Source organism: Pygocentrus nattereri, chromosome 24, assembly GCF_015220715.1.
Source record: "Pygocentrus nattereri isolate fPygNat1 chromosome 24, fPygNat1.pri, whole genome shotgun sequence".
Lineage (NCBI taxonomy): Eukaryota > Metazoa > Chordata > Actinopteri > Characiformes > Serrasalmidae > Pygocentrus > Pygocentrus nattereri.
The window spans coordinates 22,755,061-22,771,450 of record NC_051234.1 but is presented as its reverse complement, the minus strand read 5'-3'; the positions used below and the strand labels follow the sequence as shown (position 1 = coordinate 22,771,450).

The 16,390-nt window shown below is 39.3% G+C and overlaps 1 protein-coding gene across 2 annotated transcripts in view; it reads left to right on the top strand.

Annotated features, from left to right (window-relative positions):
• Positions 1-13,956, top strand: part of map3k22 (mitogen-activated protein kinase kinase kinase 22) — an 86,924-nt gene extending 72,968 nt beyond the window's left edge. The window contains exons 13-18 of one of the 2 annotated variants that reach the window (XM_017717667.2): positions 699-863; positions 2,974-3,122; positions 3,683-3,814; positions 8,088-8,217; positions 9,378-9,555; positions 9,676-13,956. In XM_017717667.2, coding sequence (XP_017573156.1) covers positions 699-863; positions 2,974-3,122; positions 3,683-3,814; positions 8,088-8,217; positions 9,378-9,555; positions 9,676-9,904 — 983 coding nt within the window. In that variant the 3' untranslated portion in view covers positions 9,905-13,956. The other variant, XM_017717676.2, reaches the window with a different exon arrangement.
• The last annotated feature ends 2,434 nt before the right edge of the window (positions 13,957-16,390 follow it).

The window sequence follows — 16,390 nt, the reverse complement described above, 5'->3', positions numbered from 1 at the left end:
GTCAAAACAAACTCTTTACAGGAGGAAAAAAAACTTGTGTAACTTGTGTAATTGAACAGGATTTCATTTAAGTCATTTTAAACATAACACAAATGCATATAAGGTTTTGTCGTGACAGGGACGATATGTATGTGTGCTGTGGCGGAATAGTAATATATGCCACTCCTGTGCAAAACCTGGTGGTAAAGTTAAGAATTTACATTATAGTAGAGTCAACTATTGTCACCATTTTCCACCTTCAGCCATCGGCTACTGTAGGTCTAGTTCACAAATCACCACGTGTTGTCCATAAGATGTTATTATGAATGCTCAGGAATCCGGGCTCATTCCAAATATCAGGAAATATATGTTTGTCTGGTTGAATTTCCAAGGAAATACATGTTTGGCTGGTAGAATTCCCAGTGGAAATATGTGTTTGGCTGGTAGAATTCCCAAAGGAAAAGCATGGGTTTGACTGGTGGAATTCCCAGTGCAAGTATCTGTTTACCTGCTAGCATTCCCAGTGGAAATTATTTATGGCTGGTAGAAATGTGGAAATGTATGCTTCGTTGTTACAATTGGTGTCGTCCACCAATGCTGTACACCAAGCACCAAAAATCCTGTAAGCGTTCTTCTGTCTTTGGGCAAAAGTGTTAGCTCAGCCTAAACATGGTATGTTTATTAACTCTCGGTTTGTACCCCTCTGTGTATGTCTGCAGGTCGGAGGACATTTCCCCGCAGCTTCATGCCTCAGGAGAATCTTTTCCAGCTGGTTCCATCCAGCCGCACACGGAGCTATAACGGAGAGAGCACGCTGCAGTACAGTGCAGACATGCACTCCATCAGTTGGACCGAAAAGAGTAGTCAGCGCAGTGCTGCTAAGTGTGAGTATATGTACACACAATACACTAGAGCTTTAACCCAACCTAACTGACTGTAAGCCAACAACATTCTGTCTAAACCTGCTGTAGCTTGTAGAATCCGACTGCCGCCAACAAAATTTTGTCTGATCTAAATCGGACTGTAGCCTGATAGAATTCTCTCTGAATCTGAATGTAGCCTGACAAAATTCAAACAGAATCCGACTGTAGCCTGATAGAATTCTCTCTGAATCTGAATGTAGCCTGACAAATTTAAAACAGAATCGGACTGTAGCCTGATAGAATTCTCTCTGAATCCGAATGTTGCCTGACAAAATTCAAACAGAATCTGACTGTAGCCTGCCAAAATTCTGTCTGAATCTATCTGTAACCTCTCAAACTTCTCTCTGAATCCGACTGTAGCCTGACAAAATTCTGTCTGAATCCGTCTGTAGCCTGTCAAAATTCTCTGAATCTGACCATAGCCTGACAAAATTCTCTCTGAATCCGACTGTTGCCTGACAAAATTCTCTCTGAATCCGACTGTAGCCTGACAGAATTCTGTCGGATCCCGACTGTAGCCTGACAAAATTCTGTCGGATCCCGACTGTAGCCTGACAAAATTCTGTCGGATCCCGACTGTAGCCTGACAAAATTCTGTCGGATCCCGACTGTAGCCTGACAAAATTCTGTCTGATCCCGACTGTAGCCTGACAAAATTCTGTCTGATCCTGACTGTAGCCTGACACAATTCTCTCTGAACCCGACTGTAGCCTGTCAACAGACAGACAAACTTCTGTCTGAATCTGACTATAGCCCAACTGAATTCTGTCTGAGACTGACTGCAGCCAGACCAAATTCTCTCTGAACTCCAATGTGACCCGACAAACTTCACTCTGAACCTGGCTGTAGCTTAAAACAATGTTCTGTGTGAACTCCACTGTGGCCAACAAAATTCTGTCTGAACATGACTGTAGCTCAACAAAATAAAAAAAAGGCTCGCACCATAGATTGAACATGTAAACTGAACCTGCCCAGAGCATGGCAAAAATGGCAGAAGTGATGTCTGTCCACAACCGAAACAGATCCTCTCAAAGGAGAGGACATGCCTTCTATTATAGAAAAAAGTCAAAGCTGTGTGATATAAAATGTTGAATCGGACCATTGAATTAAACAATGCAGTTTGTTTTGGCTCTTTAGACCAGTTGTGGGCTGAGGTTCAAACATCTCCACTTTTCCTCTGTTTTCTTACCTCTGCACAGATTAGCAGGAACTGAGGCTGATTCCAGCAAGTGGATAAAAGTGATAAAAACACAGACAGAGTTTTGCATGGTTTCACTAAAAGTATTTCAGACATTTAATATTTTATTTCTATCAGTTTAATGTAGGCTATAATACTATAATAGTCATAATTCAGGGATATTTTGAGATGAGGAATAAGGTGATAGTTCAGATGTCTACCATGATCAGTTGGACTTCATTGCCCTAAAATGAAAAAGTAGAATATGTTTACATGTGAAATTCTTGTCTAGTGTGTCTCATGTGAAAAATATTTCACCGCACTATATCAAGTATGCAGTTTTTAAAAATATCATATCAGGCTTTTAGATGTAAATCTAGTAGTAATTTGATTGAGTCTTGATTAAGTTCATCTAATCATAACAGGAACAAGGGATCTGTAAAGCGCTGATATTTGCCAGTACGCACACGTTAATTTGGCCTCAAATCACATTGAAACGTTAAAATTTGAAAGATATTATACTGCTCATTTAAATAATGTCTCTGCATGCAATTAGAAATGAATAATACTGCAACTGTCAGTGAAAGAAACTGAGAGAAAGAAGTGTGGATTGTGCCCATGGCTGGACCAGAGATTGATAAATGAATAATAATGATAATAATACAAAGGCTTCTTTGATTCAGAGGTATTCTATTTAGATGATCTAGGAATACAGGATAAGAGAGTGGTGGATAATTCAGTGTCAGCAAGTCTGTTTCCATGTAGATGAACATAAATCAGTTTGAATGTGTGTGTCTAAATGAGATTAAGCTGTAAACCCAGTTGTGGTTTGTAGTCTGCGAGTCTGTGTAAGAAATACTGCTGTTGACGTCTCTGTGGTCTGTCTGCGTGTAGCCCCCCGGGCGCCGGTAAACTGGCGTCAGGGGAAACTGCTTGGCCGCGGTGCTTTTGGGGAGGTTTACCTCTGCTACGATGCCGATACGGGTCGGGAACTGGCTGTCAAACAGGTGCCCTTTGACCCCGACTGCCAGGAGACCAGCAAGGTAAAAAAAATAAAGCATCTGTTCAGTCACAGTTAACATAGAATTCAGTTCATTAAAGCAAAAATCCATCTTCTCCCAAAGATAGACAATTGGCCAAGACTTGTTTAGTTTCCAAAAGTAGCTTCTTATGGTATGATATTGTACTAAAGCTATAAGGCTGTTGCTGACAGGTAATAGAAATGCCCAGTCTACGAAATCACAGACAAATAGAGTAGGTATTTTGACTGTGAATTTCATGAAGATTGGACCAACAGAAATGGCCAAATTGTACTTTGCAAAAAATTCTGGTTCTGTTGACCTGCATTAAAAGTAGAGTAGGTTTTTTTCCTTCTCCTGTAAAGTTACCATTTTGAAGATACAAGGTTTTGTTCCGACAGCATCAATAAGCTTCCATTACTTAGCTATATTAGGCATGTAGTGTCAGAACTAAACTAATGAAGAAAACTTTGGACACCAAACATAACGTAGCTGATCAACTACATTTGGTGATTTTTAATTTTTTTTTTGCTTTTACCTCATGTCTCTCTCTTTCTCCTTCTTCTCTCTCACTTTTACTGTAGGAGGTGAATGCACTTGAGTGTGAGATTCAGCTGCTGAAGAATCTCCGGCACGAGCGCATCGTTCAGTACTATGGCTGCCTGCGGGACCCCGCGCAGAGAAAGCTCTCTATCTTTGTGGAGTTCATGCCAGGGGTGTGTATGAACTGAATATCACTGGCCAACCAGGACTAGTAGAGCTAGGCGTTCTATTGGGCTCATGAATGTCAAAAAGAAAAGGAAAGCACCTACAATTAAGTTACTTCTAGTAGCACCTCAGTGGGATTTCTAGTAGTGTGTTTATTTGAAGCTCAGACATCAACAATATATTTGAACTTGTATGTATGAGTTTTACAGTGACTCTTTCAGTAAAGAGTCATGGCATAGAGCTGGTTGTTACAGCATTTACATTTACAGCATTTAGCAGATGCTCTTATTAAGAGCAACTTACAAGAAGTGCTTTGTCTATCTAGAGGAAGTATCTTTGCTAGTTACCAATAGCTTAGAGAAAAAGACAGTCCTGAGCTCAGATACTGCTAGAGGCAAAAAGTCACTGTAGATACCAAGAGAAAAAGGAACAGAGTTGAATACAGAACTCTGTTCCATTCAATACAATGCAATGCAATACAATACAATAAACTACAATACACAGTGCAATACAATAAAATATAATATATAAGTGCAGCTTCTAATTCATGTTCACAAAAACTCATGTTCACAGTCGTTCACAGTCTCGTCGTAATCCTTATTGGACTATTTTTTTGTTTCAAGATCTAAAGCTTTTTTGTTTCTTGCCAAACTTAACAGTGAAGACCAGTACTACAGTACTTGCAGAGTCTATAGACAACAAGTACAGCGATTTTAATGACACACATGTACTTTGGAGTATATGTAATGCTAATAAGGGTAAAGCAGGAGTAAATCTGAAAACTCTGAATTACTTTTCACTCTGAATTACTTTTGTTCACATCTTAATGGTTAGATTATGCAGAACTTGTTGGTGGAATTGCTCTTATTGTGGCAAAACGTTGCATGCCATTTGTAGAGTTTACATTCCCCCTTCTTTGAATCATTACAGATTTCGCCCACATGGAGGATTTTTTTCCCCCATCTGCCTCACTCTTCAGCACTCAGTGTATTGCTTATGCATGTAATCAATATGCTCAGCAAATTAAAACAATCTTTTTACGTCACACAAAAAAAAGATCAAAAAGCATCTCAGTTTCTGAGGATTCCACCAAGTAAAAAAAAAAGCCCCTGAGCACTGTGCCAAAAAGTGGCTGCCCCTCCTCAGATACGTCAGTGTGGCCTTTGTCAGCACAACAGCCTTGTTTTATGGGTTCATTTTCTTTGCAAATAACAGTTTTAACAAGTGCTGGCCTCACTCAGCCTGCTTTTAATATCCACATGGCTGTTTTGAGGCTGTGGTTTAAGTGTCTTACTCACATGTGTGGAAAAAAGGGGAATGTTTATATTTGACCAAGGTCTCTGGCAGAGAGATGCGGAGTCGGCCAGAGCGCCAGCCAAGGTCTTTTACCATCAGGTCCACCATCTCCCACGCTGCTGCTTAGTGATAAGAGGAAACGAGAGGAGAGGGATGGAGTTTAGAGAAGTGTAATAGAGGTGAGGGGAAAAGTGTCAAAGCGAAGAGTATTAGTCTGAGTGCATAATGGTTTCACTTGAAGAAGTGGATTAGGCTGATATGAAGCAGAGCAGAGAATAATAAGAAAAGCAATAGTTATCATTACATTTTTCTAAAGGTGTGTGTGTGTGTGTGTAGTAATGAACTCTCATGGCAGAAACCACATAAGCAATATATTACTTAACAATGTGATGCAGTCTGAGTCTGATTTAGTCATGCAGTTTGCACAGTGCTAATTATGTACACTCGCAAAATAATAATAATACTAATAATAATATAATATTAGTAATATAATACAAAATAGGACCAAATAAAAGTAATTTATTCCGATTTACCAATATCAGCTTTACATATAAAAACTCAGAAGACATGTGGAAAGCATATAAATAGCTATATTTGTGTTGTAGACATTGTGACCCCTGATTCCTGTCACTACCAGCATACAGAAATTTGAGCAAATTGCACCATTTCACATCAAACTACTCTGAGTGACTTTGCTACATTTTGAAGTTGGTGAAATTTTCCTTTAAGTACATGGCATTCTGAATAGTAGTTAGAAAGTACTTAGAATGCTTGTTGCATGTTGTGTTGTGGTGTTAAGAAGCAGTGGATCTGTTGAGTGAACTGCAGGACTCAAGCATGCGTCACAGGTGTTTCTGGACAGGGGCCTTAAGGCGACATTGTTTCCACCACATGAGATGAAAACAGGAAAGCTGAGGAAATGCAGCCTGTGTTAGCTCGTTTGGGTCAGAGTGTCGAAGAACACACACACAAGTGTATGTGTGTGTGTGAGGAACCCGCAGGGGAGCTGTATTTTGAGAATAGAAAAGGCTCTGTGTCTGGACAATACCTCAAAACACTTCCAGTTTCATTCGGGTAAACAGATGGAAGCTGCATGAAAAACAGAAACGAAGGACGCTTCTTGGCACACTCCATTTGCTGATGAAGTTGTGTTCTGTCACAATGGCGACAGTAGGTTTTGTTAATTTAAACTACAGCTCACTTTTTGCTGGAGCAAAGAGTGTTTGTACACAGTAGAGTTGAGGTTATATTTAAATGGGAATTTCATAGTTTTTTCAAAAACGTAAGCAGGAATTTTGAGTGGTCTGATATGCTCTGTACTACAGAAAATACCCTCACACAATTACACACAGTAGTGATGATAGGAACCAGGTGTCTGAAGAGTTTAATGCCTATAAAAGCTCTCTCACAGAAAGCTATTATATGAAACGGCTTCCTGGCCTTCCTTTTTGGCCTAAATTGTATTTTTTTTAAAGCCATTCATGATAGTGAGATACATGCATAAGGAAAACCATATTTTTTCAATCTCAGATGTATTACTCTTACCATTATCAGCAATACATATAAAAGACATTTGTAGATTCACTGGTGGTTTGGACAGTAAATAAAATGTTTCTGTAAACATCACTGGACAGTAGGTTTCTCTACAAATAAACCATTTTATCCAAGAATTTGTTTGGATATTTAAAAAAATTAAGAAAGAAATTGATTGATTAACAAGGGAGACATTAAACAAGGGAAAAATCTCCTGTAAAGTACCGTTCTTCCAAAAAAACGTAATTACAGTAACAATTAAGTACAACTACTTAAGTATTTTCCACCCTTAATATAATCCACATTTTTCATAATAAGCTGTGCTTGTATACAACTTTTTGATTAAAGCTGGCAAGACCATAGCAGCTACCTGCCATACCATAGCAAGAGCCTAGGAACCACCTGGAACACCATAGCAACCATCTAGCAGCACTATAACTACTACCTGATAACACCATAGCAACTGCCTAGCAACCACCTAGCAATACCGTAGCTACAATCTGGGATACCATAGCAACGTCCTAGCAACCACATTGGAAACCACAGCTAGCACATACCAATATGCTAGAAACCACTTAAAATAACATAGTAACTACATGGGAATTGCTTTAGCCTTGCAGTTACTCTGTATTTTATCTGGATTTCTTTTTGGAATTATATTATTCAAATGTATTATATTCATATTACATGTTACATTCATATGACAAATTACATTCATATTACATTTACATTAAGAAGGTGTATCCCCTCAGTCTTTGCCTGGCTAGTCTTGTAGTGATCAATTACTGCAGTGCTTTCTTTCATTGTTAAATGCTCTGAACTGCTTGCACTGAGCTTTAGCTTTGGACTTATCATTGCTTTGCAGGTCTGATATAGAAGAGTTACTGTAGCAATTCATATTTACAGTATTGCACCATTTTAACTGCAGACATTAAATTTTTTCTTGATTTAAGATGCATCCACAAGCATCATACATCTGAAGGGTTTTTCATTTGGAATTTGCCAGATCTCCAGCATACTGTCAGTTAACAGAGACAACCATTTTGACACATTTTCCTAGTTGTGAAAAGCAGAGAAAAGGTGTGGACTCTAAACACGTGTATAACGTAATTCCAAGGGTTCTATTATTCTGTTTCAGTGCTTTTTAATGTTCTTTTGCAAGAACAGGGAAATTATTGTCCATAGTAACTGCCTACAGATGCTGTAGATAAGGTTCCATTTAGTCTAATTCACTTCTATGGTTATTGACTTGACGCTATATCCCACAACCTCATAGCACCACTAACTCAGTTATTTTATACCAAGCTTTAATTGGGGTTTGAGGAATGTTCCTTTAATAGCATATATAAACCCCATTCTGTACTCAGTTCAGAGTTTCCTGCCTCTCCGCCCTTGTTGATGGACAGTCCTCTGGCATGCATATATGCTCAATGTATTTGTATTTCTGTCCAGGGCTCTATAAAAGACCAGCTAAAGGCGTACGGCGCTCTGACTGAGAAGGTGACCCGCAGATACACCAGGCAGATCCTGCAGGGCGTCTTTTACCTCCACAGCAATATGATCGTACACCGTGACATTAAAGGTAATGTCTGCTGAACGCTCGTGGAAAATTATAACTGGTTCCTTTTATTAGTTGTGAGGCACATTTCAGAAAAAATGTCCAAAAAAGGTCAAAAAAAAAAAAATCTATATTTCAGTTGACTTACCCAAGCTTCACTTACAAATCTGTCAAAGTTCTGTCATAGCAACTAGATAAACTTTGTTTAAAAATCTTTTCATAGTAGCAATACGCAGTTGAAACCGTGGAGGACGAAACAAAAATTATTCTAATTCTCATCCATTTGGCACCGTTCTCGTGCAGTGTCCAGCTTACTAGTGTAGCATTTTAAACTGGACGCTTAGCTCTGAAACTTTGTAACATTCTAATCATATCAAGCAATTTCTTGCTGCTTTGTGTTCGATATTGGGGGCGAAATCTTTGGTTTGGCTCTCTCTTGCATCAGACAACAGTATTCCCTTTAGGTCTAGCCAAAAGAAGCAGGAAAGAGGAATGCACAGCATTTTAAATCTTTACATGAATTGGCTAAACCGTCGCATAAATCAAATTTTATGACCAGACAATCTTCGCATTGCTTCCATTACGTTGTGTGTCAGGCTCTCATTGCTCATGGTGTGATATGGCTGGAGCAGAGCAGCGCGCATGCCAAAATAAGCCTCAGACCTTTTTAATTGATTTATGTGAGCGACTGAGCCTTTCACATTCCAATAAGTAACTGGAAGTTCTCCGAAAATATCAACTGAATATTTCTTTTTCTCTCTTTCTCTCTCTTTCTCTCTCTCTCTCTCTCTCTTTCTCTTGTCTCCCTCCGCCTCTCTCATTTTTTTCTTCCTCTCTTGTGCTATTAATCCTCTCTCTTCTCTCTCTCTTTCTTTTCTCTATCGCTCGCTCTGTCTCTCTTCACATTTCTGTTAACAGTTCAGTGAGACGTTCAGGGTGTGGAGATTTTGTGGCTGGTGTGAATTAGTCACTGCTCAAACAAGCACAGATCTCACAGGCAACCCTGCAGTATGGGGGCTTCTCCAACGGAAAAATCATTCCGGCTGGAGGCGTGGGAAGAGGCCAGCATGTCTCAAGCTGTGCAGCTTATATCCCAACTTATCATTTTGTGCAGTTGTCAGGCTGGTCAGACATACATGTGAGTATGGGCAAGTGTAACTGGATCTCCACGTGTCTCCTTGCAGGAGCAAACATACTGAGGGACTCCTCCGGAAACGTGAAGCTGGGAGACTTTGGAGCCAGCAAGCGTATTCAAACCATCTGCATGTCAGGCACTGGCATAAAATCAGTGACTGGCACCCCCTACTGGATGAGCCCAGAAGTCATCAACGGAGAAGGATACGGCCGCAAAGCTGATGTCTGGTAAAAAACAGTTACTCATCACCTACTCTAGGGGCAGATGTTAATGAGTTAAAGGGGATTTTGGGAAAGTTTCAGAATATGAAACTTGAAATAATACTATCATGCCTCTCTCTCTCTCAGGAGCGTGGCCTGCACGGTTGTGGAGATGCTCACACAGAAGCCCCCTTGGGCTGAATATGAAGCCATGGCGGCTATTTTTAAAATTGCCACCCAGCCCACCAAGCCCAACCTGCCGGAGGGCGTGTCTGATGCCTGCAGGGACTTCGTGCGGCAGGTGTTTGTGGAGGAGAAGTGGCGGCCCACCGCTGAGGTGCTTCTCAGCCATCCTTTCGTCCAGGGCGGCTTCTGAATGTGCCGGAGGTCCAGAAGGGCTGGGGCCAGTTAAACTGACCCACTGACAATCACCACTCTGCCTTCCAGGGTCCAGGGGAACCTGCCAAAACCTCTCCAGCCCACCCAGAACAAACTAGCCCCTCAACAGGGAGCTGCGTATCTCAGACCGCTCTGCCCATACACACAAGCCCCTTGCATGCCATGTTACACTTTGGCATTTTGGCTGCTGTTGAAGGCCTGTGGTATGCAAACACATCACAGAATCAGACTGCAGTGGTGGGAGGCCACAGATTGTTTACATTACACGCCCCACATTCTTAGAGATAATTGGTGAGGGGTTGGATCTCTCACTGTTGGAAATTACACAGCAATTGATACAATCAGGGATTAGAAGCAACATATTTCTAATTTTGATTAGTTCTGAATAGAAACTCTCTTTTTTTGCCAAGCTCCCTCTCCAGTTGATAACTGGAACAGAATAAAAAACTTTATTAACATCCTAAAAGAGCAAACTTTACAAATATTCTAAAAAAAAATACATGGCTAGAGTTTAATGATAAGGAAGCCAGACAGTGAGGTGTGAGGTGAGATGAAGACCTAGATGACAAGGTTACATCCTTAGCATTAGGGCAGTGAATGTGTGGTTCCAATGAGCACCTGAATGCAGCATAATTCAGTTTACCTCCAAAGGAATCTAGCCTGTAGGGGGCTACAGGAAAGTTTACTAAGAAAATGATTGATCTAGTCATAAATCTATCAGACTTAACTGCACTGAAAAAGTGATGCATTGCATTTAACTGATTAAGTGTTATGGACTATTAAAATACCATGTCATTGGTAAAACCTGGTCTAATCCATAAATTAAATGGTGGGAAATTATGCAAAGTTGCATGATTTGTAAAGATAAATCCCACAATGTATAACCACATCAAGATTGCTATTTAAAAATAACATTTAGAACTCTACAGGTATGTTTGCCTTATACATGCAGTATTATTCCCCAATACAATATTGTAATAATATTTGAAATCCTGATAAAAGATATGGTAATTATTGTGATGTTCAGGCTAATAAGTGCATCTTATTTAATTAGAAGCCAGTTGAAGCCAGAAGTATCTGTGGGGAAAAAATATGTTGGCATCATGTATTTCATTCACATGGCAGTTATCACTATTTCAGTGCAACAGTACATTTCATGAAGCTTATTTAACTCCAATGTTTTTCATTTGCACTCTTTGTAGAGTTTCTAATCCCTGGACAGAGTATGAGGTGATGGTTTAGAGCTGTGCTTTAGTGTTAGAAAATCTAGTTCTTTTAAGGAGCAGTTTTTGGGGCAGAATAGGGCTGAACTTAGTGGAAAATATGCATTCTGGCAGTTGAGTGTAGGTGAATACTTTCCAACGGAAAAAGTATTTTTTTTTTTTTTTTAAATAATGGTTTTAATATGTCCAACCCCCCCTCTTCTAAACCATTGAATGTGGTGCCACTTCTTGAGAATGAATTTGGTGCCGTTCCTTTAGAAACCCCAGCAATGGCCTGCGATTTCTGGAGCGCATCCATACTGTAAGATACTCCGTTGAGTATTTTTTTTTTAAGATTACTGTGTTTGATGGTTAGAATCTAACCAAATAAGATTGACACAGACCAGCACATGTACAACCACCAAAGTGGTGAATGTGTAATCCAGAGAAATTTGTGTGCATTTCTTTGAGACTGCAGCGTCCTCTCAGCTAATGAAGGTTGTGGATGAAAATCTTAAATCTCTCTTTTTTTTTTTTTTTTCCCTATAAAGTTTTTATAGAGAATTTTTTTTTGTTTTTATTGATGTTTCAAAGCACTCATATATCGGTGAAATCACTGTAAATTTAAGTCACATGTTTCCATGGCAACTTTTGAACACATGTATCTGTACAATTTCAATATGCAGGATAATCAGCTGAGATTTCAAAAAGCTATTTTTATAAAAATATATAAACATTTTATCCAGATGTTTGGAGAAAAGACCAGTTTTTGTATTATTGTAAATGGTTGCTTACGGCATCCAAGCAATAGTCTCATAGGCTATCGACTCGATTGACTGGTTTGTTGACGTTGCTTTTAAGTTCAGTCATTTACACAGAAATACATTGTCCACACCAACCAAAGAGAAAGTGTTTTTAATGCAGATGTATGTATTTCATAACTGTTCTGTTGTTTAATGATGCATAAGCAGTCCTATCTAGACATAAAGCCCTGAGGTTTTTCCCGCTTAGCAAAATATGGTCCAATATTGAGTTTTTCAGCAAAGATTCCCTTTTGTCCATGTTTTCCTTCTATTAGAAATGATTACATATGTTACTGCGATCATTTTTCTATATGGAAAGACAATAAGCATGACTGGGTAGATGTCCTCCAATTTATTGCAAAGCAATATCTGTAAGTGGGACGCTCAATGTCAGCCGCAAAGATTGCCACAATTAGTGCCTTCTCTGATATTTTTTTTCAGTGAAATTAGATTTTTTTAAGCATTTAAGTGTTGGAATGTACATGCAGTTGTCCTCATCAAGTTGGATCTCCAATCCATTCATCAGTGGAGGCCATGAATGATGCTGTATTTTAATGTATAGACTTGCTAAGGTGAATTAACAAGAAAAACGATTGTATTGTAAATACAGGGTTTATAGAAAGTCTTGGCACCCTTTAACATTGTGTAGTTTTACAGCATTACAGCATAAAACGGACATTTAAACAGGCTGTTTTTCCATTACAGTGTACATGCCAACTGCTAACATTGTAATGTATCGAAATATTATCTGCATTTATGCAGTTTGGAGATTAGCTTTGAAGGAATATTCCAGCATTTTTCAACCGACTCTCTGCGTGGTATCTGTTGCATATGGCCTGTTAGCATGGATAATGATTTTGAAGCATTTCCCTGGATTTAGAAAAGAACAGAAAATCTGTTGACTCAAAACTCAGAAAAACCCACAAGCAAGAAAAACTGCTTCCTTGCGTTATTTGAGTTGAACAGTACAAACTATTTATGCGATTTTTGTCAGATTTTGCCCATGGCTTCAAATATGTTTTTGAAACATATTTGTTACTTACAAACTTTCAGTTCCGATTTGTATCTCCTCATTCAAAGACGTGGGAACCCCTACAAGAATGTTTGCCATCGGAATTCAGCGACTGACCAATTGACTTCTGTTACATGTGAGTTTTAAGTCGGCAGGTTTTCCATTTCTGTGTCTGGAAATACTATAGAGACGAACAGATATATATTAGGTTGAAAAACACTGGATAATTCCTTTCAACTTCATGAAAAACGTCACCACATGACCTTGAGTGAACGTGTAGACCTATACAGACATAGTCAGAGCTCAGGTCAAACCTGTTCTGAATGACTTGTTAAAATAGTCAGTCTCCGTGTTTAGCTGTAGTGATTCTGTCTGGTACAGAATTCATTCAACTGCAGACCAGACAAGGAGCTTTCTGCAAAATAAAGCAGTGAAGTTATGAAGAAGTGGAAGGAATCTATGCATCCAGAGAAGGCTGGCCTTCAGAACTAGATGGCTATACAAGGAAGATTATTGATCAGAGGAGCCAAATGTTGTGTGTCACAACAGAATCAATAAGAGTGTGCAATTCTGAACATTTCCTGCAGTAACAAGTAGACGCAACTTCCAGTAAGTCCAATTCAAAGGAAATGAATTGACTTGAATTGTCACTGTCGTAATTAGACTGGGACGTGGAGCGCGTGGTTGCATATTACACTTTGTAAAAAGGGGGGGGAATCTACATTTAACATTTTAAAGGGGTGTCTAAACTTTCTTTAAGCACTGTAGACATTGTACTGCACTTTTTATGAGATGTTTTATTATATTCAGAATACTTTAGTTACAATATTACCAAAATTGTAGAGCTGGATTTTAGAACATAACTGAGAGTATATGATGAAATAGGCCTCAGTGGTTTTTGATAGAGGCTAAGAATGGAAAATTCTTTATTGCCTTGATGACGAAGCCTAAACACATTTATTCTGAAAGTGATTTTGTACATTTGAATAAATAAATTAAATGTGGAAAATTGCATCTGTGGAAGTCTGTGCTTTGAAACTGAAAGTCTTGATCAGAGCTTACTTAAGTCTAAGACTTGTTAGCATACTGTTCTTATGACAAGTTAATACTTATATCCTGCTGAATAAACAGCACAGACTAGCTTGAACTATGTGCTGTCTAAGCTGGTTTATGCTGGCCTGTTGCTGGTTTAGCTGGTCACCCAGTGTGGTAATCCTGCTTGACCATTATACCGGTATCCAAAACACAACACATGCTGGTCTATGCTGGTTTTTGTAGCTGGGTAGTCTAGTAGGGACAGGTAGGAACAGCGCTCCAGACACTAATTTGAGAATCCTTTTCAGAATCGATGCATAAAATATTGATATTCTATAAGCAGTATTTTGAATATACTTGTTTTAATTAAAATGTTGTGTGGTGTATTTTCTAAAATATATGCTGGAAAAGGTGGGGAAAAAAGATTGTAGCAAATAACATAGACATATTATGCAGGTATCCACCTATGAGCTCAGTACAGTATAACCACTCACAGATGAAGTGAATAACTGTGATTATCTCAAAACAACGGTGCAGGTGAAGGTCTGGGATGTATTAGACAGTAAGGGAAGAGTTGCTTCTTCTAGTTGATTGTTGGGTGGAGGAGAAACAGACAGGTGTGAGGACCTAAGCAACTTTGACAATGGCCAAATTGCTATGGCCAGATGACTGGGATGAAACATCTCTAAAACAGCAAGGCGTGAATTGCTCTCCTGGTCAGTGGTGAGTACCTACCAACAGCAATCCAAGGAGGGACAAACTATGAATTAGTGAAAGGGTGTTGTGCGGTCAAGGCTCATCAGTGCATAAGGGCAACAAAGGCTTTCCTGTTTGCAACAACAAAAGGCCCACAAGTCACATAAATCTTTAATAATGTTTACAGGGGGAATGTCCAATACACAGTGCATTGCACACTGCTACCTATGGTGTCCATCATCAAAAACTCCTATAATAGACACACAAGTGTCAGCACTGGGCCTTGAAGCATTGGAAGAGTCCCATTTTCTTTAACGTCACGTGGGCAGCCTGGTATATGCGCACAGTTTATCTGGGGAAGTAATGGTACCAGGATGCACTGTAGGAAGAAAACAAGCCGGTGAAGGGATTGTGAAGCCCTGGGTGATGTTTTGTTGGGAAACCTTGGGTCCAGGCATTTATGTAGACATCGATTTGACACATGCTACCCACCTAAACGTCATTGCTGACCAGGTACACCCCTTCATGGCAATGGTATTCCCAGATGGCAGTGGCCTCTTTCAGCAGGATAATGCTTCTTGCCAAACATTGTTCGGGAATTGATTTGAGGAACACGACAATGAGTTCAAAGTGTTCCAACATCTCAATCTGTTCTGATCAAGCTGTAAAAACAACTCCGATCCATGGTGGCTCCACCTGACAACTTAAAGGACTTAAAGAAACTGCTGCTAACGTCTTGGTTCCAGATACTACAGGGAACCTTCAGAGGTCTTGTAGTGTCCATGCCCCAGTGGGATTTCTTCTTTATATGTGCACAAGACTTTCAAAAGTATTTGTACTGATTTTGTAATTGGACTATTGGACTTTCGCTAAAGTATAACCCATCCCTATGGACTAGAAGACCAGACATAATTTTGATTTGAATGTACAGCCATACGCACATGTTTTTTGTGCCCTTGAATTTTTAAAAATATGTTAAAGCTAGAACATTCGTACTATTCAGCCGTCCATTAACCTCTACAACTTCTGAATCTGGGAACTATCATATTGTGCAGAAACATTGCCATTTCATAATCTGGGTTGTGCAGAATACTTAGAAATAGTACTGATAGCTAAATACTAATTATGCTGTACTCAGTATTGTATACAATACTGTATACAGTGGAGTATAATCCATTACAATATATAAAAAGTGACATTCAGAATACAATTAGAATATTGATAAGGCACAAATTTGCTGTTGTAATTATTTATTTATTTCACACTGTTACTGGTCGCCAGTTTTCTTAATGTGATCTGTTCATCTGTTTCATGAAAAAGTCAGTTATTTAAACGAAGTTATAAAATTCTCAATATCATTTTGGCTCTCATCACCTGCTACAGTCCACTGCTGCTCCTACAATCCTGCAGTTCATCATATCCCAATAACAAATTTGACCAAAAAGTGGGTGGCTGTGTAATTTTCAGTCAATGCAATGCATCATGTCAACTCCTGAGGAGAGTTGAGATTAATAGCTGGCTCATAATGTTGATTTATCAGTCTACTCAGGAACTAAGGTGGCTGTGAAGAAGCCTTTATTTTATATGCTATGATATCAAAATTACAGAGCTCTGCTGGTGACGTATAAATTAATATAACGTGTGGCCACGACTTAGTAAGGTGTGGGAACGAGATCCTCCCGAATGGCCACAACTTAGTGAGGCACGGGAAAGAG